This window comes from Procambarus clarkii, chromosome 31, assembly GCF_040958095.1.
Source record: "Procambarus clarkii isolate CNS0578487 chromosome 31, FALCON_Pclarkii_2.0, whole genome shotgun sequence".
Classification (NCBI taxonomy): domain Eukaryota; kingdom Metazoa; phylum Arthropoda; class Malacostraca; order Decapoda; family Cambaridae; genus Procambarus; species Procambarus clarkii.
Genome location: NC_091180.1, coordinates 30,888,210 through 30,915,693, shown reverse-complemented (window position 1 = coordinate 30,915,693; position 27,484 = coordinate 30,888,210). Strand labels below are relative to the sequence as shown.

The 27,484-nt window shown below is 41.9% G+C and overlaps 1 protein-coding gene across 1 annotated transcript in view; it reads left to right on the top strand.

The window, feature by feature from the left end:
- Window positions 1-27,484, top strand: part of drosha (ribonuclease 3 drosha) — a 50,053-nt gene that overhangs the window by 13,993 nt on the left and 8,576 nt on the right. The window contains exons 9-22 of the mRNA XM_045743588.2: window positions 7-174; window positions 1,845-2,034; window positions 2,553-2,669; window positions 3,865-4,008; window positions 6,644-6,794; window positions 8,642-8,849; window positions 9,314-9,447; window positions 12,225-12,337; window positions 14,446-14,623; window positions 16,316-16,490; window positions 18,562-18,705; window positions 20,910-21,119; window positions 22,781-22,942; window positions 23,794-23,954. Of these exons, the coding sequence (XP_045599544.2) occupies window positions 7-174; window positions 1,845-2,034; window positions 2,553-2,669; window positions 3,865-4,008; window positions 6,644-6,794; window positions 8,642-8,849; window positions 9,314-9,447; window positions 12,225-12,337; window positions 14,446-14,623; window positions 16,316-16,490; window positions 18,562-18,705; window positions 20,910-21,119; window positions 22,781-22,942; window positions 23,794-23,954 (2,255 nt within the window). The remainder of the gene's footprint in view (window positions 1-6; window positions 175-1,844; window positions 2,035-2,552; window positions 2,670-3,864; window positions 4,009-6,643; window positions 6,795-8,641; window positions 8,850-9,313; window positions 9,448-12,224; window positions 12,338-14,445; window positions 14,624-16,315; window positions 16,491-18,561; window positions 18,706-20,909; window positions 21,120-22,780; window positions 22,943-23,793; window positions 23,955-27,484) is intronic.

The window sequence follows — 27,484 nt, the reverse complement described above, 5'->3', positions numbered from 1 at the left end:
CCTTAGATGAATGATGGGCCTTTGTGTCGGTGCTCCTTAAAGGCTCAGCGATCTGGAATTCGTCATGGATATTATGTTGGTGAAGGTCATTTACCTCTGTGTGATGCTTGGACTAATAATGCAGATCATCTTCACCATTATCTGATCACTATATCTCCACCAACAAACTTCCTAGTAAGTCTTACAATGTCATTCTTTTAAAGTTGCTTAAAATAATCATTACAATAGTTCATATTACTAGATGGGATACCTGGCTATGCCCAAGGCACTCTCTCCCAATCTTCCTTTCTTGCCCTCTCTTCTCTTCCCTCATCTGATCACCTCTTTTTCCCTCTGTGTGGTGAGGTAGGTTTCCCAGCCTTCTTAACCAGGCTGGGTTAATTTACACACCACTTTCTGAGAGTACTGGCATAGTGTCCCAGGGCTTTGGTGTCCTGTTTGGATTGAAACCTTAAGGCCCTGGTAATTCCCTGTGGGCTCGGTGGCCATGGATGATTTCCTCTAACCTACTCTCGTTAAATGTGATCTCGAAAGATGCACATCGTCTGTGCCACATGGCGATGTTCGTTCATTCTGCCTCTGACATGCTGCTTGTTGGGTCAGTGACACCTTCGATCCTACGTCATGAGGGGAGTGTTCCTGTCACAGTGCTCTTGTTACTAGCCCTCCTGATAAGGCTCGGGATTATCAGACAGCAACTGCTCTTCGGATTAGATGTTCTGTGCTGCATCAGTCTAGGTTCTGTGTACATTTAAAAGCCCTAGAGCTGCCCTGGTTGGCTTTTAGGGACTTGGGATTGGAGGTGTTAGTCAATTCAACTTTGGCTCCACCTGCACCTCTTTTTTTTATTCCCTGTCTTGCATGGTTCACTTTCCCTCCAGTCGTCTACCCCTGTTTCCGGCCTCGAAGTGTCTTGAGGGTTTCAGGTTTGGGGCAGGGTTTGGCTTAGGCTTGGGTGGTTTCGTTGGTCGCCCCTTCTGATTCGGGCGCTGAGGCAGTTGACCCTCTTGTTCCTGCAGAGGCTTCTGGCCCTTTCCCTCAAGGCCTCTTGAGGGAAAGGGCCACCTCTGGTCTCCACCAGTCTCTCTCAGGTGGTGGGCATAGTCCTCTGTCCCAGGGCCCTCGGCTGCAGTTTCTGGGGCTTGGTGGGAGTTGGAATTAGGGCTGTGGGTTCCCTTTGTCCCTTTGTGGTTTCTTGCACCTTCTGTGAAGGGTCTTTGACTACAGGGTGTGGGGTTTTTGTACCCTTCCTCTGTGTGAGTTGGATTTGTCTCTAGCTAATCCAAGGGGCTCACTTCTGGGTTCCTTTGAGCATGCTGGGGGGGTAACTTTCTGGAGGTTTCCTTCCACAGTTTTCCCATTCAGAGGTTCACGAGGCGATTTTTATGTCCCTCCTGCATGACTCGGCTTCTTTTGAGTTCAGGTCCTCTTCTCCCTATTGGGTGCATTACAAGGTTCCAGAATCATTCTGGCTAGGAGACGATCCCTTGGTTGTCGTGCATATTTCAGGTGTATTTGGGAGCCTCTCATTTGAGCCCCTTAATGTTTGCCTGTTTGCCAACCCCTTCCCCCATTTTGTAGTAAAATTTATAACTACAGTACAGTACTGTATATTGGTTTTCCACCAATGAAACTTGTATGTTCTGAGGGTTCATGTTTGTTCTGTAGCACTCAAAAATACTGTGTAGAGTTTTTTAAATATTCCACATACAGTCTGGAATTTTTTGCAAAAACAATCTTGATGTACCACTACTGCAAATGTGTCGTATAAATGTATATTATTACTGTATCTAATTTTTTAAATTCTTAGATGTGTAACTCGTATTGAATTTTACAATTAACAGATTAAGACTCCAACTGTGATTTTGCATGATGGCCACGAGTTCATTTTTGAAGGATTTTCCTTACTGTCACATCACCCACTAGAAGAGGTGCCAACATGCAGGGTTATTCGCTTCAATATTGAATACACCATTCTATATATACAAGAAAAAATTCCTGACAACTTTTGTATCCAGGAACTTAATATATTCTGTGAGTATACTTTGTTCTTTAGTAAAAAAAAAAAAATTTTAATTGCTAGCATTTTCATAAGTATTTAGGCACTTCGTGAATGGGTAATGCTTTGCATTCAGAAGTTGTAGATCTGTCTTGTTCACAGTTGGTAGGGAGCTCTTAGTAGTTGGGCACCTAACCAGCTACTTAAATCAGGATGTTAAGACTGCACTTTTCTTGACTTTAAAATAGCTTTTGAAAATGATTCCTCACAAACACCTTGTGCACATTTGTGCAAGATGTGAAAATGGAGACAATCGGGGATAACTAATTGAGGGAATCTGACAGGATGCAAATAGTCAGAATGTGTCAGGCTGGAGAGAAGTGAAAAGCAATATACTTTATCTATTTAAATGCTCATCCGGAGGTAGCGAGCAGATATATGCCGATACTTGGTGAATGATGCCGTAAAAATGTACGGTAAATGTGTTATAGCATTATTACTGTACTGTACATATTTTTTTGCGTTGTCATAATGCATTTTGTTGTATTTTCAGATTCATATCTATTCCTTGAACTCTTGGAACTTGTTGACTTAAATCTCAATGCCATGGGTGATGCAGATGGTTGCCCAAGATTCCATTTTATGCCGAGATTTGTGAGAAAACTTGAAGGTTAGTGGTTCTTCACATAAGTTATGTATTTGATTGATTTGGTACTTTTAAGAAATATGGTAAGAAATTTGGCTGTCAAATGTTTTGGCTAACTCAAATGATGGTGGACCCAATATGATTTGGTTTCTATTATAGACAGCATTATGTTCCTTGTTGCCAGGGTTACCTTGCGTTGATTGTGGAGGTAAATATCCCCGCGGCCCGGTTTCTGACCAGGTCTCTGGGGACTCGGAGGGGACATCCCAGGGTTGCTAATATTTCCTCGCAGTCGTTTGGTTTTGGCTTGTCCTACCTTTCTGGAGGTGTGTTCTCTTGGTATGGATGATCATAAATCCCCTGCTCCCTGCACCTCTGAGTAGATTAGGTTTTAGGCTTTAGACTGTGATAGGTGATATTTGACAGCTAGCAACAGGGAGCCCATTGACAGACCCACCAGAAAGAGGCATTTGATTATATTCAGTGTACGATTTTTGTGTCTTCCTTATCTGCCTTCCTTCTTTCCTTTGTCTGCAGCTACTTATAATTAGGGCAGTGGTCTTCCTTCTTACATGTCCAGATTTTGTTCAGCCTGCCAGATCCCTCCATTAGTTAAGGCACTGTAATGAGCCAGGATAAAGGCCATTCACTCGCCAGTAGGGATCATCTTGGAGTAATGTCATTGACCAACAAAATTACACTACAGCACACCTGTACAGTACCTCACCCCCAAAATAACACTGCAACAACACCACTTCACCACACCACATGTTGCAACATAATCATATCACCACAGTACAAGCCCGTCATAACAAAACACCACTAACACGCTACCACAGTACGACAATTAAGATGCCATATAAAACCAGCTTGGAATCCTTCCCACCCTCTCCACCTGACCAAACCCCCTCTAGCTTCAGACTTTTCCTGTCACACCATCCTAATTTCATGACTATGCTCCCTATCTTATACACATTACAGTACCCTGTACTTATTAGACCACCTCATTCATATCTCAAGGTATGCCATCATAGGAATAATTCTCTTTAAATTGTCATGCACACTTCCATACAGCCTTACTGCTACAATGTCTAATTTAACATTTGCTTGAGAGAGATAAAATATCCAATTATCGACTTCTGTTTTAATTTTTTAATAGTTATGTATTTTATTTGAGCATATCCCACTGTTAATTATTTCTCAACTTAATGTTTTTCAGATAATGGCAAGGAAATTTTATCAATGAACGAAGTATTGAGCTTCCTTTTAAAGAGTAGTGGTCCTTTGATACAACCTGAAGACTTAGCACAACTTCTTAGCATGTCTCAATACCAGTGGCAGAATTATGCAGATAATCTTAAAGGTAGGTTTCATCAGATAACTTGGTTACTTAATGTACTGATCATCTACTATTTATGATACAGCATTGAGCTTTTTGTGATGGTAGTGCCTAATGCTACAGACAGGTGGCACTGAACTTACAATCCAGCATCCCTAACATGCATACCATGCAAGGTGAGGAGAAGATTGTGATAATAAGGGTAATAGCACATTGGGAGAGCAGGAATTTTGTAACACCACTAGCAATGGTTCAATTATTGTAAACCTTACACCACAGGTTCAATAAAATTCTATAACCAGGGAACAAAAATTAGACTAGATAGATAAGGGTGGGCATATTGCAAATTTTTAGATCATCAGAAAGCCTTTGGTACAATACCCCACATGAGAGTGGTGCATATGTTGGAGATGCAGGTATGAGTGACAGGGAAACTGCTCCAGTGGCAAAGGGATTACCCAAGCAACAGACGACGGTGAGTTACTATGAGAGGTGAGATCTTGGTGGCATGCTATCAGTAGCAGAATCGCACAGGATTCAGTATAAAGACCTCTCATTTCTCGTATACCTGTACAGTATTTAAATAATCTTGCAGAGGGAGTGGGCCGATTCCCCTCCATGTTTGCTGATGCAAAAAATAAGCATGAAAGGTAAGGAAATGCTAATTTCTAGGCAAGCCCTAGTGGCACCCTGAAGCTACCATCTTCGATGTAGTTATTTACATTTTTACTAGGCCATTTACTAGGCTCCATCAGTCGTGAAGTTCTCTGGCCTACTCGGGCCATCTGCCAGCTGGGTGAGAAGTTAGCAAGTCATTTTGAGTTTTGGTGGCTCATTTATTGGTAAATTATTAATTCTCAAACATATCTCAGTGTTATATTTTGTGACACTCCTGATTTTGGGTATTTTTTATCAATAGTATATTAATCTCTGATTACAACATGATCATTGCTTCTTTGAGATGGCAAGATGGAATTTTTTTTTGTCTCCTGGTGTAACACTGTAAAAGTGTTTGGTTTAGTTTTATTTAAAAATACATAGAGATTCAGGAGTCACAGACAGGGATTTGAGAAGGCGCCCGTTTGTCGGCCTGAAATTCACACCTCTAACCGTTAATGACCTCAAGTTGACCTGAGGTCAAGTCATGCGAATTTCACCTTGCTTCCGCTAATCGGATAATTGTAGCCTGGTAGCCTTCAAACATGCCGACGTTTAAGGAGTGGCTTGGTAGAGTGCCTGAGGCTATCTACTTGTGGGCGGAGTTAGCTACTAGGTTCCCCAATATATACTCGGAGAGCAGAGGATAGGAGACCAGAGAGCCAGCAGAGCAGAGAAGACTGCCTAGCCAGGGAGGCTGTCAGCCGGCAGGGCGGGACAGTCTCTGTCAACTACGGACCCCCCCCCCCCCCCTCCCCCTCTATCCAGCTATAGGCAGACACTTGGTGAGTTGAACATAAAGGTGACTTGGTTGTGTTTACAAATGATGTGTGAGGATCAGGGGCAGTCAAGTTGTAGGGTTCTCGAATTCTTGGATGATGACTCACTTTGCACTTTGTATCTTGAACATTAAGTTGAATGGTTTAAATTATGATACTTATCATGAAAAATATAATTCATGAATTTATTATTTAAATGGTCTTTAACTTTGTTCCCTAGAGGTTTTGAGTTGAGATGAGGAAGCCTCTGTGGTTACTGGGTTCATGATTTTAATGAGTACATGATACAGATGGAACAGACTAATAATGACCTTGTGTTAACATCTTTGAGAATTTGGTGATACAGACAAGTTCCATTCCTTGTCTTGTATGTAATGGTCTTGAATGGATGGTGGCAGCATTTCTTCTACTACTACCTACTCTTCTACTTCTACTATCTATTCTTCTACTTCTACCTATCTACACCTCTCCCTCCACCCCTCTCCAAACTCTCACTTTCAACTGACGACCCTCCTCGCTCCTCCCACCTCTCTACCTCTCTCACCCCAAACCCTCACTAATTACTTCACTATTCATTTCTTCCCTTTCTTTTCTCTTATGCGTTTGTGGCAGTGAAATGTATTCTAGAGTTCTCTCTAGAGTTTCGGGTAGCTGATCAAGTTACGGCGCCTTGTAGTACCCGCACCTAGGTAGGCAAATATCTAGGTTACAAGGTGTTGAACGAGAGGGGTTGCCGTAGGAACTCTGGGAGTGTTCTAGAATAGTTAGCTAACTGGGGACGGGATAACGGACTAGAGAGAGCTATTTCCCCCAGCCTCGTTAGTTAACTGGGGGTGGAATAATGGACAAGAAAGAGCTATTTCCCCCACCCCCCGTTACACTGGTGCCATTGGGCAGAGATAGTTAAAAAAGAGCCTGGCATATTAAATGTGGCCATACAGCATCACTACAATTAGCTCAGGCTAGCTGCTAAGAACTATACAGTAAGGGATTTTTTTTTATCACACTAGGCACTATTTTTCAGTAGCGTGTCTGAGCTTTGTTGCTATCTATGGAAGATTGAAGTATCTTTTCATAACCTGGCTTTTGTTGATATGTCTCTACTTCCTATTTAATGCTGATTTGCAATCATAAGAAGCCTAAGAGCTTTCTGTGCAGTGGAGGAGTTAAAAGACCAAAAGTACTTAAAATCTTTTACTAAAAAATCATTGAATTTTTTCCAGGTATGGTAGTGACAAGTCCAGGCATGAAGCCCTGCAGCATTCGAGTGGATCAATTGGATCGTGACCAAGTTAGCGAAGAAACTATTAATTATCCTGTTATTGTCCACTTTGGCATCCGTCCCCCTCAGTTGTCATATGCCGGTAATCCAGAGTGAGTATTATTTGTTCGTGGTTGGGGAAGGGTGGACAGTGCGAGAGCAGAGGAATATAATGTACACAGATACCAATCACTGTAGCCTTTGTAGAAGTTAGAAATAAGAAAACTGGATGTAACAACTATGGCAAAAACTGTAAAGTAATAAATACCTTAAATTTAGATTGCTTGTCCAATATAAAAAAAATTCAAATATGGCCTGAAAATTGGTAAGTTTTTCTGGGAAGGCTTTCTTAGGTGAAGCACTGTTACTGCCTTAGGATTTGCAGCAGGCATCCAAGACCCACCCTTGCCTACTGGGAGCCAGGACCAGAATCTGGCCTCTGTGCAAGGCCAGGAGGACCAAGGTGGTCAGTCATTGGCACAAAACCAAGCAAAATCCCACTGAAAAGAACAGGCACAGCAAAATGAGCAACTTGTATGGCAGCCCAGGTTATTGGGGCTTCTAACCAGCCTGCTTTCAAAATCTCCTCTGGTACTGTAAACATGGCTCTGACAGGGTCCATTCGTTGTTGTTGTTGTTCAAGATTCGGCTACTGGGAACAAATTTCAAAGTAGCACGGGCTATGGTGAGCCCGTTGTGGACTTACCTGGCACAGGAGTGGGGCTGTAACTGTTGTGAGGGTCCATTCTCTGCTGTACACTTAAAAGGATAAACAGAGTAGTAGACAGTTGGAACATGTGAGGTGGTGGTGGTGGCCAAAACCATCAGTAATTTCAAAGCTTTATGACAGTGCTGGGAAGACGGGACAACACAAGTGTAACTCTAATCACGTAACTCCACTTGGATAATTACAACTTGCTAACTGGTGCTTGCTATGGCTACAATATGAATTCTGCTAGGGCTATTGATTTTGTACTTTTGTTTTCTTTCACAATTTAGGGTGATGCCATCCACATTGTGTGCGCCCTACCTTGAGGCGAGGTGATTTGAGGGGCTTATACTAGCCAAAATACTAGCTTTGTATTTTGTTCCAGCTGTGGGTCCGTGTTCTCTTGGTAGTCGACTTACATTTTCCTTGCCCACCAGAGATGTCGTCTGCTCTGGTCGGATTTGTGTTCCTCCTCTGCAAGTTGACTCCTCTCTAGTCTCCTTGCTTTCTGGTAGTGCATGTGGAGGATACCTTTCCCTGTTACTGCATGGGGTCTCTTATTCCTCTGTGAGGCTCTGAGGTGGAGGAGGAAGTTGGGGTTTTCCTTGTTGGGGTGCACAGTTGTTCTTGGGCCTGTTTTATGGCACGGTGCTTGCATCTTTTCTTAAGCTAGATTAGGCATGTGCTCTTCTTGACGAGCAGCTGCTATGCCGGGTGTTCCTGTTTGGTCTTTATCTTGAGGACCTTATAAGCCACTTGCAGTCTCTGGTGTGGTCTGGGTTTGATTGAAGCCTGCACTTGCAGAATGTGAGTTTGCAAGATGTTTGTCTTCTTTCATGTCAATGGTTATTCTTATTACCTCCACATGCCTGTTGTGAGGGAAAGGAGGGGGGGCGGTGATCCCCACACAACACTCGCACCCAGTAAGGTTGCTCAAGATTTCTTTCCAAGATGGTATCCATTTACTGGAGGCCTGAGAAAGATGATGTGCCAAGTTTACCCACAGGACTATTAAATCTTGAGTAATACTTTAAAACTTTTCCAGCTGTGTTGTGCAGGTGGAAGGGATCCACCCCAGCCATGGTGCACAGTGGAACGGTTAAATATAGGAAATGTTAATTGGAAAGAATGTCTGTAAACATTTTCAGCATCTCCCAAGTTGATTAATTACCATTTGTTGTTAATAATAGATACAGATAAAATTACCTATCTTGACAATGTATTATATACAGTATTTGTTAATATTCGTAGGTATCAAAAAGCGTGGAGAGAGTACGTCAAGTTTCGGCACTTGCTAGCTAACATGCCGAAGCCATCATTTGAGGACAAAAGACGACTAGAAGCAAAAGAAAACAGATTACAAGAGATGCGAATGACATCCAAAATGAAGAGAGATGTGACCATCGCTGTCTCTTCTCAAGGGTTTTACCGAACAGGGATAATGTGTGATGTTGTTCAGGTTAGTTCACTGTTGGTGTTAAATTTACATTTACTTCATTATTGTGTTGCTGCAATGCTGATTCAGGTAACATGCTCCATATGAGAAAAAAATTGCTACAAGACTGACATACTGAAACACAGTATTAGGAAATGATTTCAATAGCAGTCTAATTTCAGTCTGTCCTCTCGAACAATAAAAAACATTTTGACATATAAATCTCCAATGGTCTATATGTGGTGTATTATAAACCATAGCAGCTCACAAAGTTGGACTGTCCCATTTATTATTCATGAGTTGACATGAATAGAAAAGTTTGGTTAGTGTCTGGCAATATAGTACATCATTTTTGAGATGTGACAACTCGAGATGGACTGCCTATTTACTAGCATAACTCTTGATATAATTTGTATTTTCAAATTATTACTGATCTATGTTTATTCTGTCAATTGGAAAAACTACTAAATAAAAAATTTTGTTCACAGCATGCCATGTTGCTACCCGTTCTGGTATGTCACTTGAGATTCCATCAGTCTCTTGAAGTGCTGGAAGAACGCATTCGCTATAAATTTCAAACTAGGTTCCTACTGCAGCTGGCTCTTACTCACCCATCATACAGGTAGGTTTGTTGTGCATGCAGTTAATTAAAATTATTATTAATTAAAAAGTGATGGATAATTTAGCGTGAGAAAAAAATTTGTTACACTATTCAGATTTTGTCTTGCTTATCCACCAGACTGGTTAAGCAAATGCAAGTCACCAGATATAATAAATGTTCTATATCTGTCAAACTCAAGGAGGAAGTGAGATGGCAAAACCTTTTTACATGCTTGTAGTGTCCAGGCAGCTCACTTGGTCTCTCAGCTCTGAGGTCATTTTCCCTGAAATCTACTTTGGGGTTTAGGCCCCCCCCACCCTACATCAAAGTCACTACAGTATTTGCCTCCCCCACCCCATCTTCTCCAGAGTACAGGAATTAAGAACAGTGCTCAGTGTGTCCTATGTGGGTTATGTGACTGTCAACATTGTCTGTCATCATCGGCAGATGTCAAGGGCTCAGATCTGGAGAAGGTACTGACAGATGAAAGGAAACAGTGGTTACTACTTCAGGAAGAGGTATCCGCTGGTAGTGGGGAGGTGGAGTTTGTTCCCATGAATACAAGAACTCGGCAGCAGCAGCAGGACAGGCAAGGCTGGAGTAGTCAAAATGTGCTGCTTTCACATTTTCAACTGAGACTACCTCTTGATTACCTTGACATTCGATGGGGGGATGGTCTTTGGAGTTCTCGATAGCACCTGTAAAGGTCCATCATATGTTTCCTGTAGTGTCTGATATACTGTACAGCATTAACACATGGCTAGCTGGGAGAATGTCTTAGGGTATGTAGGTTCATTGTGTAGACAGGTGACGGAGTGGCATAGGGCATATCTGTGACATTGCAATTCAAGGTCGCTCCATGAAGACCGATGTATCCACCTGCTCATTGTATGATATTGAGGTAACCAGGTCTTCCTCCTGGAAAATGGAGATGAAAACTGTGTTGATCAGTTAATGAAAACCCGTTGTCCTGTTTAGTTGCCAAACGGATACCGAGGAGTACCAAAGGAAGATTGTCGATTCACTTGGTTAGGTCTGGTTGTGCCTTTAGTGCTGCCTTCAGTTAGCAGTGAAACCATTCAACTATCCTGCTAGCCTGTGGATGGCAGGCTATGGTGTGGTTGTATGTTCCCAGAAATTACATCAGTTCCTGGCACAAGTGATTCAAATTGTTGACCCTGGGCAGTGACGATTGTTGCAGGGAGCTCTAAATTGGGATGCCCAACTATGAAGGAAAGGACGAGCTTTTGACTCGGATTATGTTCTCCACTATAGGAGCTGCCTCAGGAATCTAGAAAAGAGGTCGGCATGTGAATAGGAATGAGTCTCCTCCAGATAGAGGAAAAGGGCCCACTATCTACAAGAACCACCTCAAATCTGGCAAATAATAGCAGGGAAATATTGAAGCAATGTCTGTGACATGGTGTATCCTGTATTTCTAACATTGGAGACATATGCACAAGCCTAGTATCGAATATCAGTGTTAATTTCTGGCCATAGCACCCATTTGATTTGATCATGAGGTGCAGTGTAGGTACGTAGATGCACTGGCGAGTCAAGGAGTGAAGAGTTGTGACGATCCTCCACTGATACCAATATGGCCATAGGACACCAATGAGAATTGTTGCAAGTATCCTCTTGCAAGTACAGTATCCTCAGTTTTAGGCAAGGTTATGTTAATAGTTGAGATACGGAGAAAGATTTCCGCAATATAGGAGTTCAGTCGTGCTGCTGTGCTCTAGCAATCTCTTCACCTGTGTCCTCTTGTCCTGCTTTCTGTCTGAAGAGGCTATCCTTGTCCACCTTATCTATTCCTCTTAGTATCTTGTAAGTTTTGGTCATATCCCCTCTTGTTTCTTCTATCCTCTAGGGTAGTTAGATTTAGTTCTATTAGCCTATGCTTGTACCTCTGCTCTGGCATCAATCTTGTTGCAAACCTCTGTACTTTTTCAATTTTGGCCTTGTTCACAGGGTGTGGCTTCTATATAGGTGATACTTGTTCCACTATTGGTCGAACAAATGTTGTGTAGATTGCTTTGAAAGGGTCCTAATTCAGGTTCCTAAATGATGATCTTATATTTGATAGCATCCCATATGCTGCCGATGTTATCCTGTTTGTGTGCGCCTCCTGTGTCGATAGTATATCCACTGCCAGATCCTTCTCTCGATTCCTGTAACTGTCTTCCCCATATGGTGTAGATGCCTTTTGGTCTCCTTTCTCAATTTCTCTTCCTCATTATCTAGCACTTGTTGGGATTGAACTCTAGCAACCGTTTGTCAAGGTCCTCGTGTAACTTTCTGCAGGCCTTGACTGTCTCCAGATTCATCTGCAAACATTGATGCAAGTTCATTTGCTCCAAAACTGATGAGGGGAGCCAGCCAGGCACTGGGGCTGGGCAGTATTTGGTACTAAAGAGAGTTGAGCCAGTTTGACTAAATCCCTTGTTCTGTGTGACTTATTTGGAGAGTTGTTTGGCAGCTTCAAGTTTTCATATTCTGTGAACCCTCCAGTTGTCTATAAAGCTTCACTGACTTTCTGGAGCTTTTTCTGTAGGTGTGGCAGATTGTTACTTGCTCCCTGTGCTGTTGGGACAGCTTTAGGTTCTGGTCCTCAATAGGCCAAATGGAGCATCCATGACTGATGTGGCCTTTTAGTATGGGGTAATCGGAGCAAGATGGCTTCAAGGACCCACTGGTTCTCCTCCAGAAAGAGAGAATTCATTACATTCAACTTTTCTTGTACAGTATTTCTTACAGGAAACTTACTTAAAATATTAATCTTGTATTTAATATTTTAGGGAAAACTTTGGAACTAATCCAGACCATGCCAGGAATTCCCTCACAAATTGTGGCATTCGTCAGCCAGAATATGGAGATAGGCGAATTCACTACATGAATACTCGTAAAAGAGGTGAGTGCTTGCTTAAAAGGTATATACTATAACTTTAAATTTTTATGGGATAACCTTGTTATAGGTTTGCCTTGCTTAGTTTTATAATGTACTATTTAAATAATTTTCCTCTGCTTATTGTGTCCAGCTGATGACTTGAGTGTCTGAAAGTATTGTCTTCAAATTTCTTAACCCTCGGCATTTATCTTTACTGAGGGCAAGCCCCAATTTGAAGAGGCCTGTAGCTATAATACTAGAACTTCTTAGGTCTTTTCAATATACTCATAATATACACATGGAAGATACTGAAGGTGCAGTGTAGTGCACCTCCAGGTACCAAATCTACACGGTAAAATAACAACATACTGTACTGGGGTGAACGATATGGAAGAAAATGCAGACTACATCCAGTAAAGAGCAGGGGTGCCATAGGTACAGAGAACACTGTGTAAACATTAGAGGTCCTCAGTTATTCAACATCCTCCCAGCGAGTATAAGAAATGAGAAATGTTGCCGGAACAACCATGGGCATTCTTCAAGAGAAAACTAGAGAGTTTTCTTAAAGAAGTGCCGGACCAACCGGGCTGTGGTGGATATGTGGGCCTGCGGGTCACCCAAAGCAACAATCTGCTGGACCAAGCTCTCACAAGTCAAGCCTGGCCTTGTGCCAGGCTCGGGGAGTAGAACTCCTCCCTGAACCTCATCAAGCTTTAAATCTTAGGGAATCATAAGTCTTTCAGACCCACTTGAATGTACTAAGAGATAGGACCAGAATCTGACTCTTTGAATGAAGGGAAGCTTAAGAATCAGAGATATGGTATAATGTGGTAAAACAAAGACATCGCCAAACTTGATGCTTTAATGATCATAAAATTGCAGTGTAGTAATCTGTAATAAGACAACACATATGGTTTACAAGCCATACGGTTTCAGCACTGTATATAATTAGTTTAACAACAATAAAGTATTGCTTATAACACTAAGCAATATGTTTAACAATAGGTAGTTTAACAATGAAAATAACAATTGCCATTAACAATAAGCAATGAAATTTAACAAAGAGTAATTCCTGACTCGGAGATTCAGCTAGAAATTACATTTTACCAACCTTAACGCAAGCTCGACCCGGCTGACTGACAATCGGAACACCAATGGTAGAGCGAGCATTCAGCCGGTATGACATTAGCTCCTCCCCGATACAAGGGCTATGAATGTATGACATTTTACCACAGTATACACAAAATTGACAGAAAAAGTAAAGTTCAAGCACATCAAACACGCAACTGCTTGAAGTAAATTAGTACGGTACTTTTGAGGAAAACAAACTGAGCAAACGGGTGCCATTGAGTAAACACCAAAACTCTCACAAGTCGAGCCTGGCTTCAGGCCGGGCTTGGGGAATAGAAGAACTCCCAGAACCCCATCAAGCAGGTATCAAGCAGGTACCCCACTCATGATAGGCCAACCACTACTAGATGGCATCCCTGGTCACCCGGGATCCTCTGGTTTTTCACATTTTGTTCAAGTTGTGGCTCCCTTCTCTGTAGCTTCACTCATAGGAAGCGGGGATGGAGAATTTATTTTTTTCTTTATGTACATGATGATAAGGAAAGCAAAAGATTTTGAGAACATGTCAAGAACTCTTGTGGCAACATCTAAATCAGTCATAGTTCTTGAGACAGATTTGTCCTTGGAATAATTTTTCCAGACTTACTGGTGCAAGATTCATTTGGATTTTATGATTTTCCTTTAAAGCATTTATGCATGTGTCCAGGGCCCCAGAAGGTTGTGGAATTATGCTCATAATAATGCATATGCAATTCATGTATGCATAATTTGATTGGCATAGTGTTGCCACAGGTTGGAGGTATCTTTAGACATACTGTATTTCCCAGATTTTCATTTACTGGTATATTCAATATATTTCTTTTTGCAGGATTTTGATGATCCGGGTCCTTTAAGAATATGTACACCTCATATCCATGGTCTCATTCATTCACTTATGCAGTTGTTTTAAGAATTAACCCTAACAATGGTAACTACCCGAGATTAAATTTGAGAGGCAGGTGTCGATGTTTATTGAAATCTTTATAAGGTGCACAGTTTTAAATGTTTAAATTGCTTTGCAGGCATTAACACACTCATAAACATCATGTCAAGATTTGGCCGAAACCTTGAGACGGAGAGCAAAATCACACACAATGAGCGCTTGGAATTCCTTGGAGATGCAGTTGTAGAGTTTCTGACCTCGATTCATCTCTTCCACTTATTCCCTAGTCTGGAAGAAGGTGGATTAGCAACATACAGGTAAACTATTGAAATACATTATAGTAAATTTACAATAGAGGACTGTCTGAATATATATACTGTATATATATGAACTTCATTACAGTATACTAATATTTTGAGACGCGACTTTTTTGCTTCATGTGTATTATCAATGCTTCATTAACCCTTCAGCTGTGATTCACAATCAGGGATGTGCTCACCATTAATCCCTGAACTTTGCATTACAGTCAGGGATGTGCTTGCCATTAATCCCTGAACTTTGCTTTACAATCAGGGATGTGTTCACCATTAATCTCTGAGGTGTGCATGACAATTGGGGATATGCTCACCATTATTCCCTGAACTGTGCATTACAATCAGGGATATGCTCATTATTAATCCCTGACCTGTGCATTAGAATCTGGGTTATTTTAAAGTACTGTGTAAGATTTGAAACTCGATTAGTTATAAAACTCTAAGGAGATCTAGACGTGGTGTTGCAAAGTAGACTCTCACTAGGTTGTGCATTTAGCATAAACATTGCTCTCCAACTTCAGACTCACTTGGATGGGGAAATAGGAATGAAACTGTTCATTTCTTTTGTGAGACCTTAATTGGAATATGCGGCAGTTGTATGGTGCCCATATCTCGAGTAGCACATTAATAAACTGGGAAAGGCATGTTACAAAATGGCTTCCAGAACTGAACAACAAGAGTTATGAAGAGAGGCTAGAGGTGTTAAATATGCCAAAGCTAGAAGATGGAAGAAAAAGAGGCGATATGATTACTACTTATAAAGTACAGTAATAACAGGAAGCTGCAAAATTGACAGAGGAATTTCTGAAACTAGCAACTTCAAGAACAAGTGGTCTCAAATTCAAACAAAGGAAACAAAGATGCCAAAAAACATGAGTTTTCTTTTGCAAACAGAGTGTTAGGTGGTTGGAAAAAGTTAGGTAAGAAGGTGGTGGAGGCTAAAACAGTCAGTAGGTTCAAAGTGTTATGACAGTGCTGGGAAGACGGGGCACCGCAAGCAGAGCTCTCGTCCTGTAACTACACTTTGGTAATTACTTACACACACACACACACGCACGCACGCACGCACGCACGCACGCACGCACGCACGCACGCACGCACGCACATTTTTATATATTTTATCACCATTCAAATTGTTAGCTAAATGTTACTCATGTGCTGTCAAAAATGTAAAGTTTGATTTGGACTGATGGTTACTTTTCTAGCTCAACCATAATTGTAATGATTTGTTAAAGTTATTGCTGACAGTTTCTCTTCTGAATTTGAAAACTGTGATGATTTTTAAATCATTGATAAATGTAGCATCTAAGTCTTGAGTATAATTTGTAATTATAGATGTTCCAGGTTATTGTTATGACTTTCTCCTAGGTAAATAATTTACTGTAAATTTGTGTAAATTAACTCGACTATGAATGTGTAAACATTTATTAATCGAGTATTTGATTTGTAACCTTCCTTTTCCTGCCTATATATGCTGCTACATAGCCTTCCTGGCTTCAAAATAGTACTGTATTGTTCCTTTATAAAATCATTTTGCTTTATAGCTTTCCTGGCTTAGCACTTTTGATAATTACTGTCTTATAAATCTTGCACAATTGTATTTTCCACTCTGTTCCTACCTCACTTAAATCCAGTTGGTGTTGCATGTGAACTCATGTGGAAACGTTGACAAGTTTACTTGTTATAATCCTTCAGGGCAGCCATTGTGCAGAATCAGCATCTGGCAGTGTTGGCAGAGAAGCTGGGCTTGGATCAGTTTATGCTGTATGCACATGGTTCTGACCTCTGTCATGACTTCGAGCTCCGACATGCTATGGCTAACTGCTTTGAAGCCCTGATGGGTGCAATCTTCTTGGATTCTGATATTGAGGTAAAACTTTAAACAAAATGTGTTCAGTGTTTTATAGTAAAAGTAAATTGTTTCTTGCTACAAACCAGTAGCAACTGCTTCACTTTAATTGTAGACAAATTAGCTTATGAATTTCTGAAACATTTGCTTCAAATATTTGTGCAAATATTTTAATATTAAAAGCTGTAACAATGCCTGGGGAAGGTTCTATCAGAGATCACTCTTTCAAGGAATGGTAGTTTCCTCAGTAAACAAAATATTCTTTATGAATAGACAGGATGCTTCGGAATGTGTAAGAAAATAATGTTGGATAATAAATAAGCTAGATTTATTTATTCATAAAAGAAATATTTAAATTTAGCTTCCAATATGTGGAAGTCACGTCCTTGATTTTGGCAGAATGGGTAAATTTTTACTGAATATTTTCTGCTACCGAATAGTTTATAATATACTTCACTGTAGATGTCTTGGTTTTACAGTAATTAGGTTATCATATATATCTTGGTATATTCCTGTGAAAAGTTAAATGATAAAATAATCTGTAGTAGTATTACAATTTTCCAATATGATAAACATATGGTTTGATATTATGTCTTTCTAGTCAAGACATCATATTTAGCTTGACCACTCTTTGGCAGATGACCCCCGGTGTTGCCGGCAGGTTCTTGGATGGTGTCCCTAGGCTTATAGGATTCCAATTGGCATGTGCCTATCCATCCTTGGTACAGAAGCTGACTAGGTTTTGTGCTGGGGAATCAGGCTTACTGCTTTCAGGTTCTTTCATTCAGCTTGAATCTGGCTCCCTGGATGTTAACCAGGTTGACACGAGTGATGATCTGTCGTCTTTTGTTTTTGGAAGTTCACTTCTTAGACTTCCTTGGTGGCTGACTGGCTGCTTAGGGCTCCTAACCAGTCTGCATGTCTGAAAACCAAAATTATGGTACTTACCCAGCATGCTAGTTTCAGGTTTCTGGTGAATTGACAAAAGTCCCAGTTGGTTCCATTGCAGGTCCAGACCTGATTGGGCCTGGTCTAGAATTCCCAGTCGACTTTCCTCTCCCTTCCACTTGCAGACCTGCTATACGTGGACCTGCAACTTCTTCTGGTGGTGGAAAGGCCCTGGATCACCTGCAGGTCTGCAATAAATACCATAACATGGCATTTATTCTCGTTGAATTCCGTTTGCCACATAATGCTCGAAGCACTTACTTTATCTAGGTTAATTTGAAGTGCATGGCAATAATCTAGGTTTCCTATCTTCCCTAGTAGCTTAGCATCATTAGCAAACATGTTCATATAATTGTGTGTTCCTTCTGGTAGATCATTTGTGAAGATGATGAACATTACTGGTGCAAGAACTGAACCTTGTCGTACTCTGCTAGTAACACCCCTCCAGTCAGATACATTGCCTCTGATTACTGCCCTCATCTTTCTGTCAGTTAGAAGAATTTGTAATCCATGTCAGCAGTCCTCTTGTCACCCCTCCAGCATGTTCTAGTTTCCAAAATAACCTCTTGTGTGGGATTATGTCATAAGCCTTTTCTTTTTACGTCCAGATAGACAGTGAGTAGATTTGTGAGTTCTCCTTCGTGCTTTGTTATCCAGCACTAAATGTAATAAAAACCTCTTTCTGGTGGGTCATCTGTGGCTCCCAGGACTCTTCATTCCTCTTCTAGGGGGTGTTGGTTTTAGCCTTTCTAGCTGGTGGTGTTTTGGCTTGGTCATGGGCAGCTGCTACTACAGGGGTGAACTGTCCTACTACTTGATGGATCATTTTCTGTGTTTTGTTTGCCTTCCTGTTAGTTTTGTTTCACTCTACCATTTTGGTGGTCTTGGCCCGAGTGATCGAGCATCACCAGCTCACTGCACCTATAGACAGGGCCAGGTTTTGTCCTAGGGTACCCGGTAGGGTCGCAACGACTCGCAAGGCCTTGGTGTGATTTGAATTGGGAGGAGCTATCCATGTTGCTAGCAACAGGGAGCCACTGAGGACCCACCAGAGAGAGAGCAATTTCATTACATTCAACAATTTTTTTTTTCTGGAAAATGTAGTTCCATTATGTTAAACTAACTTTGTTCTCATAACACACAGGAGGCAGACAAAGTATTAAGCTCTACACTATTTAAAGATGAAGATGTACTGCACAGCATCTGGGTTAACTATCCACCTCATCCCATTCAAGAACAAGAGCCAGAAGGTGATCGCAAGTGGATTAAGGCTTTTCCAATCCTCACTGTAAGTAATTCAGATGTGAATTAAAACTAAGATTAAGATTGCTATATGTAACAAATACAATTTATTCTTGAAAATCTGGGTGGTGATAACCTGGAGAAGATAGGCAGATGTAGTTTAATGTTGAAAAATATAGGGCTCTTACATTTTAGGCTAGAAAATGATGATAGTTTAAAAATGATGATAGTGCTAGATAGTGTTGAAAATGCTGAAGTCTGAATGCAAGAAAGATTTGAAGGACATCATTAGTAGTAATTTAAAGCCAAAAAACCAGTGTGCAATGTAATACACCAATATAGTGCCATACGGTAAGATGCCATCAGTTGAGGAGCTCTTATTGGCCTACTGGGTGCTAGAATCTGGCCCCCCCCCCTCAGAGGCACGGGGAACAGTGGGACTATGAATAATTTTATGTAAATTTTTTATATCTGCCACTACCAAGGGACAGCACCCAGAAAGTCAGTGAAATAAAACACTCCACTGCTTGATTAAAACCATACTGCATCCTCAGAACAGCCAAAAGAACTCCCAACCCCTCCCCCCCCTACAATGTAAGCAAACAATTGAAAATTCGTGGAACTAGCACAGGCCAGTTCGCCTCGCCTCCCTCCTTTGTTAGGGAAGAAGAGGGAGGCAGACTGGGTCAGTTGGCTGCTCCACCCACAGTTCTTTTGAAGGAAACCACCCCGATGCCCTGGGGAAGGGAGTGTCTGGGAGCCACCCGGGGCTTGCCCAAAAATTTCCGCTTCATTACATTCGACACTTGTTTCTGGGGGGAGCCCCTTGCGGCTCCCTGAAGCTTAATTTTTTGAAGAGAGAAGGCATCATAACCGAGATCATATGGTAACTTAACAGGAAAATGGCCAAATTCTATCAAGATACAGTATTTAATTGTGAAACCGGAAACGACTGCAAAATTTCTAGGCGTCGACGGGACAAATTTCTGGAAGCAGTTGATATACACAGCTGTTCACTAAGCTAGAAGCAAAGCAAATAAATGTTGCAGCCATCATCCACATCTGTTTTGCTCTCCTCCCTCTATCTTATATGGCTTCCCTCTTTCCCCATCAGTGTTCATGTACGAGTGAATATTTAGTTTAATTCAGGAATGTGGGAATTTTAAGCCGGCTCCTTCTAGGGTCGTATTAATTAGCGTTTTGAATACTGTACAGGTACTGTAATTTAAAATTTATATCGTCAGGGCTATGTACGATAATTATTGGATTAAGAGTCAAATTTATCAGTTTAGATATTAACTCTGTGACATGGTATGTGCCTACATTACAAGGATTTCATCACATTAATTTTTCAGAATAAATAAAGAGGGATTCCTCATAAATATAATTTATAGACATTAATAAATTGTAACTAATTGAGCTTAAAAGAACACGAATCTTCATAGCTTTTTAATAATTTAAATTGAATATACAGTAATGCATTTGAGTAGGTGAGAGCATTTTCCCACATTGACAGCTCATTACCTGGTCACCGTTCTTGATCCCTGTTGGGCTTATGATGCTTTTGGTCAGGGTTCCTGTTTTGGGTTCTCTTCCTTGCAAGTCTAATTCTTGCTCTCCACCTCCCTGGTAAGTCCGTTTTCGTGTTTCCCTGTGGTTAGCTACAGGGAGTCACTGTTCAACCCCTCCAGAAAACCAGCCTTGAATGTAATAAACATACACTGGTCAAGCCTCGGGTGATGTGGAAGCCGGCAGCTACGAGTGGTGCTGCCACCTGTAAAATCAGATGGCTCGTACCAACTACCGGTCTAATCATTTGAAATTCTTTTCCGCTTCGTGTTTCTCTTTTTCTCTGTGAACCTTGCAGTTGATTGTTTCTCTTTTTCTACATTTTGGATATTTTCTTTGAGGTAAACTGTGAAGAACTCCCTACTCCCTGAGCCTCTGTGATGGGGTCAGGTTCTGGCTCTGGCTCCGGTAGGCTATCGAGATCACCTGGGGCTGATGTGATCTCAGTGTGGCTAGCTACAGTGAGCCATTGAGGACCAACCAGAAAGAGGCATTTCATTACCTTCAATGCTGTTTTGTTGTTTATGTGCACCAGGAAATAGATTCAGAATGTTGGCTTTTAGTTTGAGGGTTAAGCTGCAGAGAGACATTGAAGGACTGCACATAAATTGACATTTCATTACTGTACACCCAATGCTGCATTTTTCAATTAAAATTACCAAGCTCTTTATTATGTTTCAGAAACTTGTCAAGTTTGAAGAGTCCATAGGTGTGCAGTTCAAACATATTCGACTGTTGGCTCGTGCCTTCACGGACCGAAGCATTGGATTCAATAACCTTACCTTGGGATCTAATCAAAGATTGGAATTCCTTGGTGATACTGTTCTGCAACTTGTATCATCAGAGTATCTCTACAGATATTTTCCAGAGCATCATGAAGGTCATCTGTCGGTATGTGACTTCATTATTCTGTTAAATAATATACTGTATTCCACATTTTTTTAGAATATGACAATACATAATATTTGTTTATGTATTTTGCATGTAAGCTGTAATTCCCATGACAACATATGACTGTGCTTTGTAGAATGTAGTTTTATACCTGCTTGATGGGATTTTTCTACTCCCCAAGCCTGGCCTGAGGCCAGGCTTGACCCATTGATATGTTGTCTTCATATGTATATTATGTGATTTTGTTTCGGTGGAGAGGATAGTATTATATCATGTTACATATCACATAGGTGGTCACCACAGAACTCTTCTATTATACTACACCCCACACGAGAGTAATGTCATAACACCACCAACAGTCCCCAAACTCTTACCCCCTTGGAGAACTGCTGCTACTCTTCTCAGACTTCCAGTAGTCATGAAAGAAGCATTAGAGTAGTGAAACCTTATTTATACCCACATATTTATATACTGTATACTGTACTGTATATGTACAGTATATATCTATATATATTGTTACGTGAAAAGGTACTGTCTTAATACCCAGCAGATGGTATGCTTCACAGAAACAACAAATTGAAAAAAAAAATGCATTTGACTTTTGCTGTCAATCAAAATTGAATCCTTCAGGGGTCAAACTCTTGACCCCTAAAGGATTTGCACCTGGTCAGCCAGGGCCTCTATGCCCCCTTGGCAGTACAGTACTATAACCACTCAACCACTGACTGTACAAAAGTATTTGGAAGGCGTGAGACTTATACCCCAACACCAGACAGCACTCGGGGCATTATTGGGCACCGATATTTCATCAAATCGGTTCAACATGCTAAGGCTGCATGAGTATAAAGTGTGCGTTAAGCTTGAATGCTCCCCAAGCCAACAGGCAATGGAAAACTCTTGACCCCTGAAGGGTTCAAACGTGGTCAGTCCATGCCCTATCCATGCCCCTTGGCAATCCCAAGGAGACTCCCCGAAACTCCTCCCTTCCCCAGGTCGGCGGCATGATGCTCATTAAAAACTAAAGCCGCGTTTTCCTGCCCCCAACAAGTGGGAGGAGGGAAGGTGGAGCTAATTAGTTGGGGGGGGGGGGGCTAGTTTCAGCAAGTTTTTGTTTATTTTCTTCTTGGCGTTCTTTTGGCATTTTGGGGAGCTTTGGTCTTGTTTTTAAACCAGTGGTTTGTTTTGATTTGCTTTTCTCTCTGGGTGCCTTCCCTAGTAATGGTAAAGCTGATATCATTTAAATGCTTTAAATGTAAAGTGACCATAGGCCATCGTTCCCTGTGCCTCTGTGAGGGGAGGGGGCAAGACCTGGCCTCCTCACAGAGGTTGGGGGGGGGGGGGGGGACCCCTACTCCCTGGTAGGTAAAAAGAACTCCACAACTGACTACACTTGGTAGTATAGCACTTAATCAGTGATGGTAACTTCAGGGAGCCTCCGTGGCTCGCCCAAAAACTGGCATTTCATTACGTTCAATACTTTTTTTTTATTTTTTTTTTAACCTCTGTTTTATTAGTACAATAATTTTAGTTTCTTTAATTGATCTATATCATTTACCTCATAATTAAACCTAAAAATTATAAGTAAAATTGAATATTATTTAAAAAAAATGTAGTGCGTATTTCATCTTTGAACTACATGATCTTTTGTATTTGCGTTACAGTTGCTGAGGTCATCATTGGTCAATAACCGCACTCAGGCTGTTGTTTGTGATGACCTTGGAATGACAACTTATGCAATGTACTCGCATTTGAAAACGGAACTCAAGACTAAGGATCGTGCAGATCTGCTAGAAGCATTTTTAGGGGCCCTCTATATTGATAGGGTAAGTGATAATTCAGTACAGTATATATATTAAGCACTAAATTTCTACCCACCTTAATGCCTCTACCCTCTCCTTGTAGCTCTTGTCTTTTATTTCTGAAAGCCATTTAATTGTATGACTTTGCCCTTTTTCCAGTTTGTTGATGTGTTTAAGATATGGACACCATTCAACTGCTGCATATTTCGGCTTTTGTCTCGCAAAGATCATGAACCATTCTTTAGCATTTCCCCATCTATGTACTTAAAAGCGATTCTGAAGTTGGAAAGTGCAGCATGTGCTCCCTTCACAATGTTTTCTGTGATACTCTGGTGACATTCAACTATCCAGAACCACCCCTAGAGCTCTTTGTTAGTTCTTTAATTCCTTTCCTCTTAATTTGTATGTTTTGTGTGGGCTGTTTTCTCCGATTCCACATTCCATAACACGGCCCTTATTCCCACTGAATTCGCAGGCGGGCATCCATGTCGGGTAAGCATCCTTGCTAAGCCAATGCCAAACCCTCACTATGAGAAAAAGCATTGGAAGCCACAGATAACACCTGCAGTATTTTCAACTCTTACATTTTAATAAAAGTTGATTGTGCCACCAGTATAATGAATCTGAATCTATCGGCTGTCATGTCATTCAGCACCGGCCTTGAACAGCAATGTACAGTATATACCTGTACTGTATTATAAATATTTGATTAGTTTGGTAAGAAATTCATTGGAATAGAATAAATTACAACATTTTAGTTTTCCTGTTTTAGTAGTACGTGTAATGTCTCATTTTCCATTGCTAAAAAGTCGAATACAAATTCAAATACTATTTTGTTTGTAGATATTTGCTATAAATTACCATTATTTTCTCAGGGCTTGGAGCATTGTCGCACATTCTGCCAGGTATGCTTTTTTCCACGTCTTCACCAGTTTATTATGAACCAAGACTGGAATGATCCCAAAAGCAAGTTGCAACAGTGTTGCCTTACACTCCGTACCATGGATGGTGGCGAGCCTGACATTCCCATATACAAGTGAGTTGTCCATTATTTTATTATTGAATAAATCATGTCAACTTTATTCATCCATTATGATGTTCAAGGTCCAGCAACAGGTGAAGCATAAAGGCTTAGCTTCCTGGTGGTGCTAACCTGACAGTGGCTGGCAGGAACTTAGAGATTTGATTAATTGCTTGATGGATCATTTGCAGGGATGTTTGCTGCTGCTTTTCTTTCTGTGAACCTTGTAGTTGTCCGTTTTCCTTGGCTTATTTTCTGGATGTTTCATGGTGAGGGTGAGTGAAACAAACACCTGCCCCCCGTGTCTGTGAAGAGATGGTGACCCACCATCGCCTCGTATCGTGTTGCAGTGACAGAGCTGCTGCAGCTAGAGTTGAGGGTCGGTACTTGGCTTCGTTTTGCAAGTTTTCTCGCGCATTTGGTTCTCCTCCAGTCTACTCCTACACTGCCTGAGCCCTATACCTGTATCTTGTGCCTCACTTTTTCCTGCTTGGTTTATGGTTTCATAAGGGGCTTGCCCCAGTTAATTGGTGTTTAATGTAATGAAACGCCAATTTCGTGGATGATGTTTGGGTCCCTGACACCCCTTCCTCCAAGTCTTGAGGGGGCTTATTTTGAGGTTATTTTGAGATGATTTCGGGGCTTTAGTATCCCTGTGGCCCGGTCCTCGACCAGACCTCCACCCCCAGGAAGCAGCCCGTGACAGCTGATTAACACCCAGGTACCTATTTTACTGTTAGGTAACAGGGGCATAGGGTGAAAAACTCTGCCCATTGTTTCTCGCCGGCACCTGGGATTGAACCCGGGACCACAGGATCACAAGTCCAGTGTGCTGTCCGCTCGGCCGACCGGCTCCCTGGGTTTGAATCAATGCAAACCAACCGGGTTTGCATCATTGTCAAACTGAAGGTGGAACAGCTGCCTGAACCCTGGCTGCTTCCCTCCTCCCCCAAATAAGAAGAGTAGGGGCAAACGAGCTGGCATTAATTTAACGCTTAACATGCTAGGGGTATAATATCCTTTCTTCCCCACAGGTGCATGTAATTTTGAAAAAAACAAAAATTATTTTTTCTTCCTAATCTGTTAATTTGTGTTCACTGATCACGGAAAAAATAATAACAAAATCATAAGTGGCATATATTGCCTGCTATAGGGCGGGGAAGTCTGGCAAAAAACAGGTGCTGAGTCAGCGTGCGTCCCAGGTGGTCTGTTGATCGCTAGCTGTCAGGCCGGAGTTGCCACAAAGAGATAATTACCTAATTATTTCAATGTCTCTGATTGATTTTTCATAGTTTTTTTTTTGCTGTAATATTATTCAATAGTGTGTAGTTTGATATATTTATATAATAAAATGAGTGAATCATTGCTGTACTCAAAAATATGGTGTGCATATTGTTGATTCAATTATGTTCATCAATCAGTGAACAAATACTTTGTTGGTTATTACACTATAAGCACAGGTTATATATACGTATCTGCATGTTTTGTTCACCTTAACGAACCACTAAGTAGCTATTATGAGACAAAAAGTAACGAGGAGTGACCGCTGTGTACCAGCCAGCCACTCACGCCCTCCCTCCAGTCATCTGACTTGCCCACATTCTCCTCCCACAATACTGTTTTTGCTTTTATTCACTATATACAGACGTTATACATAAGTATCTACATTCGTGTTCACCATAACGAACCACTAAGTTGGTATGCTGAGTGGCAGTGCCAGTGGCAGCCCGCCACTGGTTGCCACTTCCTCCCTCCCTCAAGTCACCTGACTCGCCCACATTCTCCTCCCACAATACTGTTTTTGCTTTTATTCACTATATACAGACGTTATACATAAGTATCTACATTTGTGTTCACCATAACGAGCCACTAAGTTGGTATGCTGAGTGGCAGTGGCAGCCTGCCACTGGCTGCCACTCACTCCCTCCCTCACCTCACCTGACTTGCCACCATTCTCCACCCACCACACTGTTTTTGCTTTTATATACAGACGTTATATGTAAGTATTTACATGTTTTGTTCACCACAACTGTACATCTAAGCTTGTATGGTGAGTAAAGGCACAAAGACGTAGGACCTCACACAGTCAGCTGATGGCTGCCGCCCTCAAGGCCAGACGCACTAATATTTCTCCTCCAACAATACTGTTTGTGGTGTTATTACGCTATATACACACATTATATATAAATATCTACCTGTTTTATTATACTTGTACAAATAAACTGGTATGACAACACTGTCGTCTGCACGACGCCACCGCCCTCACCAAAATGGTGGCTCCCAACCTTCTCTTGCTGTTTATACCCTCTATACACACGTTATATAGAAGTATCTACATTTGTGTTCACCATAGCGAACCACTAAGCTGGTATGGTGAGTGCAGTCAATAAAAGGTGGCCACACACAGTCACAAGACATCGCCACCACTCTCCCTCCATGGCGCACAGCGCTAAATATCACCACAATCCTGCTATTATCAGAACCCTGGTCAGTTTTATCAGTCAGGGGTCTTCTGTAATAATATCATCGCTTCATAATAGCATGAACAAGTATATTATGGCATTTTCTGGGGGGAGCCCCGTCGGCTCCCCGGAGCTATCCCAGGCTGATATGCTAATGTCAGACTTTGGCATCAGTCATGTGTATGGAGTTCTTAGGCCTACTGGGGACCACGGCCAGAACCGGGTCCCCTCTAAGAGGCAAGGGGAGCAATGGCCTATAGAAGCCCCCGTGTGGTTGGAAGCATTCTATGTCTGCCATCGACCGGAACAGGCACCCTGAAAGGTAAGCGCCTCAAAACAAACCCCTATTCTGGTTAAAATTGCTACCAAAAGCCGAACTAGTGGATAGAACTCCCCAACCGAAAACAAGCAAACTAGTATGACGTCACACACCGCCGCGCCGCTGTCTGTGCAGCTCCCCCCTCCCCGGGAGGGGGAAGGGGGAGCCCCAGACCCTCCACGCCGGCTACCCACACCTCAGTTCTTGAGGCTGATGCTATAGGCGATGGTCGTGTGCTCTGGCTCCGCTGTCGCTACTGTGCTTTGCGTGTGGTGTTGGTTTTGTGGGTGCGAGAGCCAGGAGTTATCTTCAGTACTCGGGCTGCATGCGCCTAGGGCTGCCTTCCCTAAGTGCCCTGTAAGTACTGCCCTTGGGGCTTGGGGCCACCTTCCACAGGCTCCTCGGGGTCTACCTCTGCTGGTTTGTTTTATCTTTCGGTTTTTCGGCCGCCTGTTGGGCTCTTGGGTGTTCTGTTCTCCCTTGTTACCGGCAGGTAAGAGGCAGTTTGCACTGGTAGGGGCGCAGGGTGCTGCTCAGCTTGTATTCCCGACATCGCGGCCGGCTCTGTTCCTTGGGGTTCGCTGTCCTCTTGCGGGGTTTTGTTTTTCTTTTTGTTTTTGCCTCGTGGGGGGGTTCTGTCATTTTCAGTTTGTTTTTGCCCTTCCACTGTTCTCCTCAGTGGCGCCCCCTGCAAGGTCCCCGTGAGTGTACACGTCCCTGGGGTTCAGCTATAGAAGTTTGGTTGGTAGTTTTGGGCGCCAGTT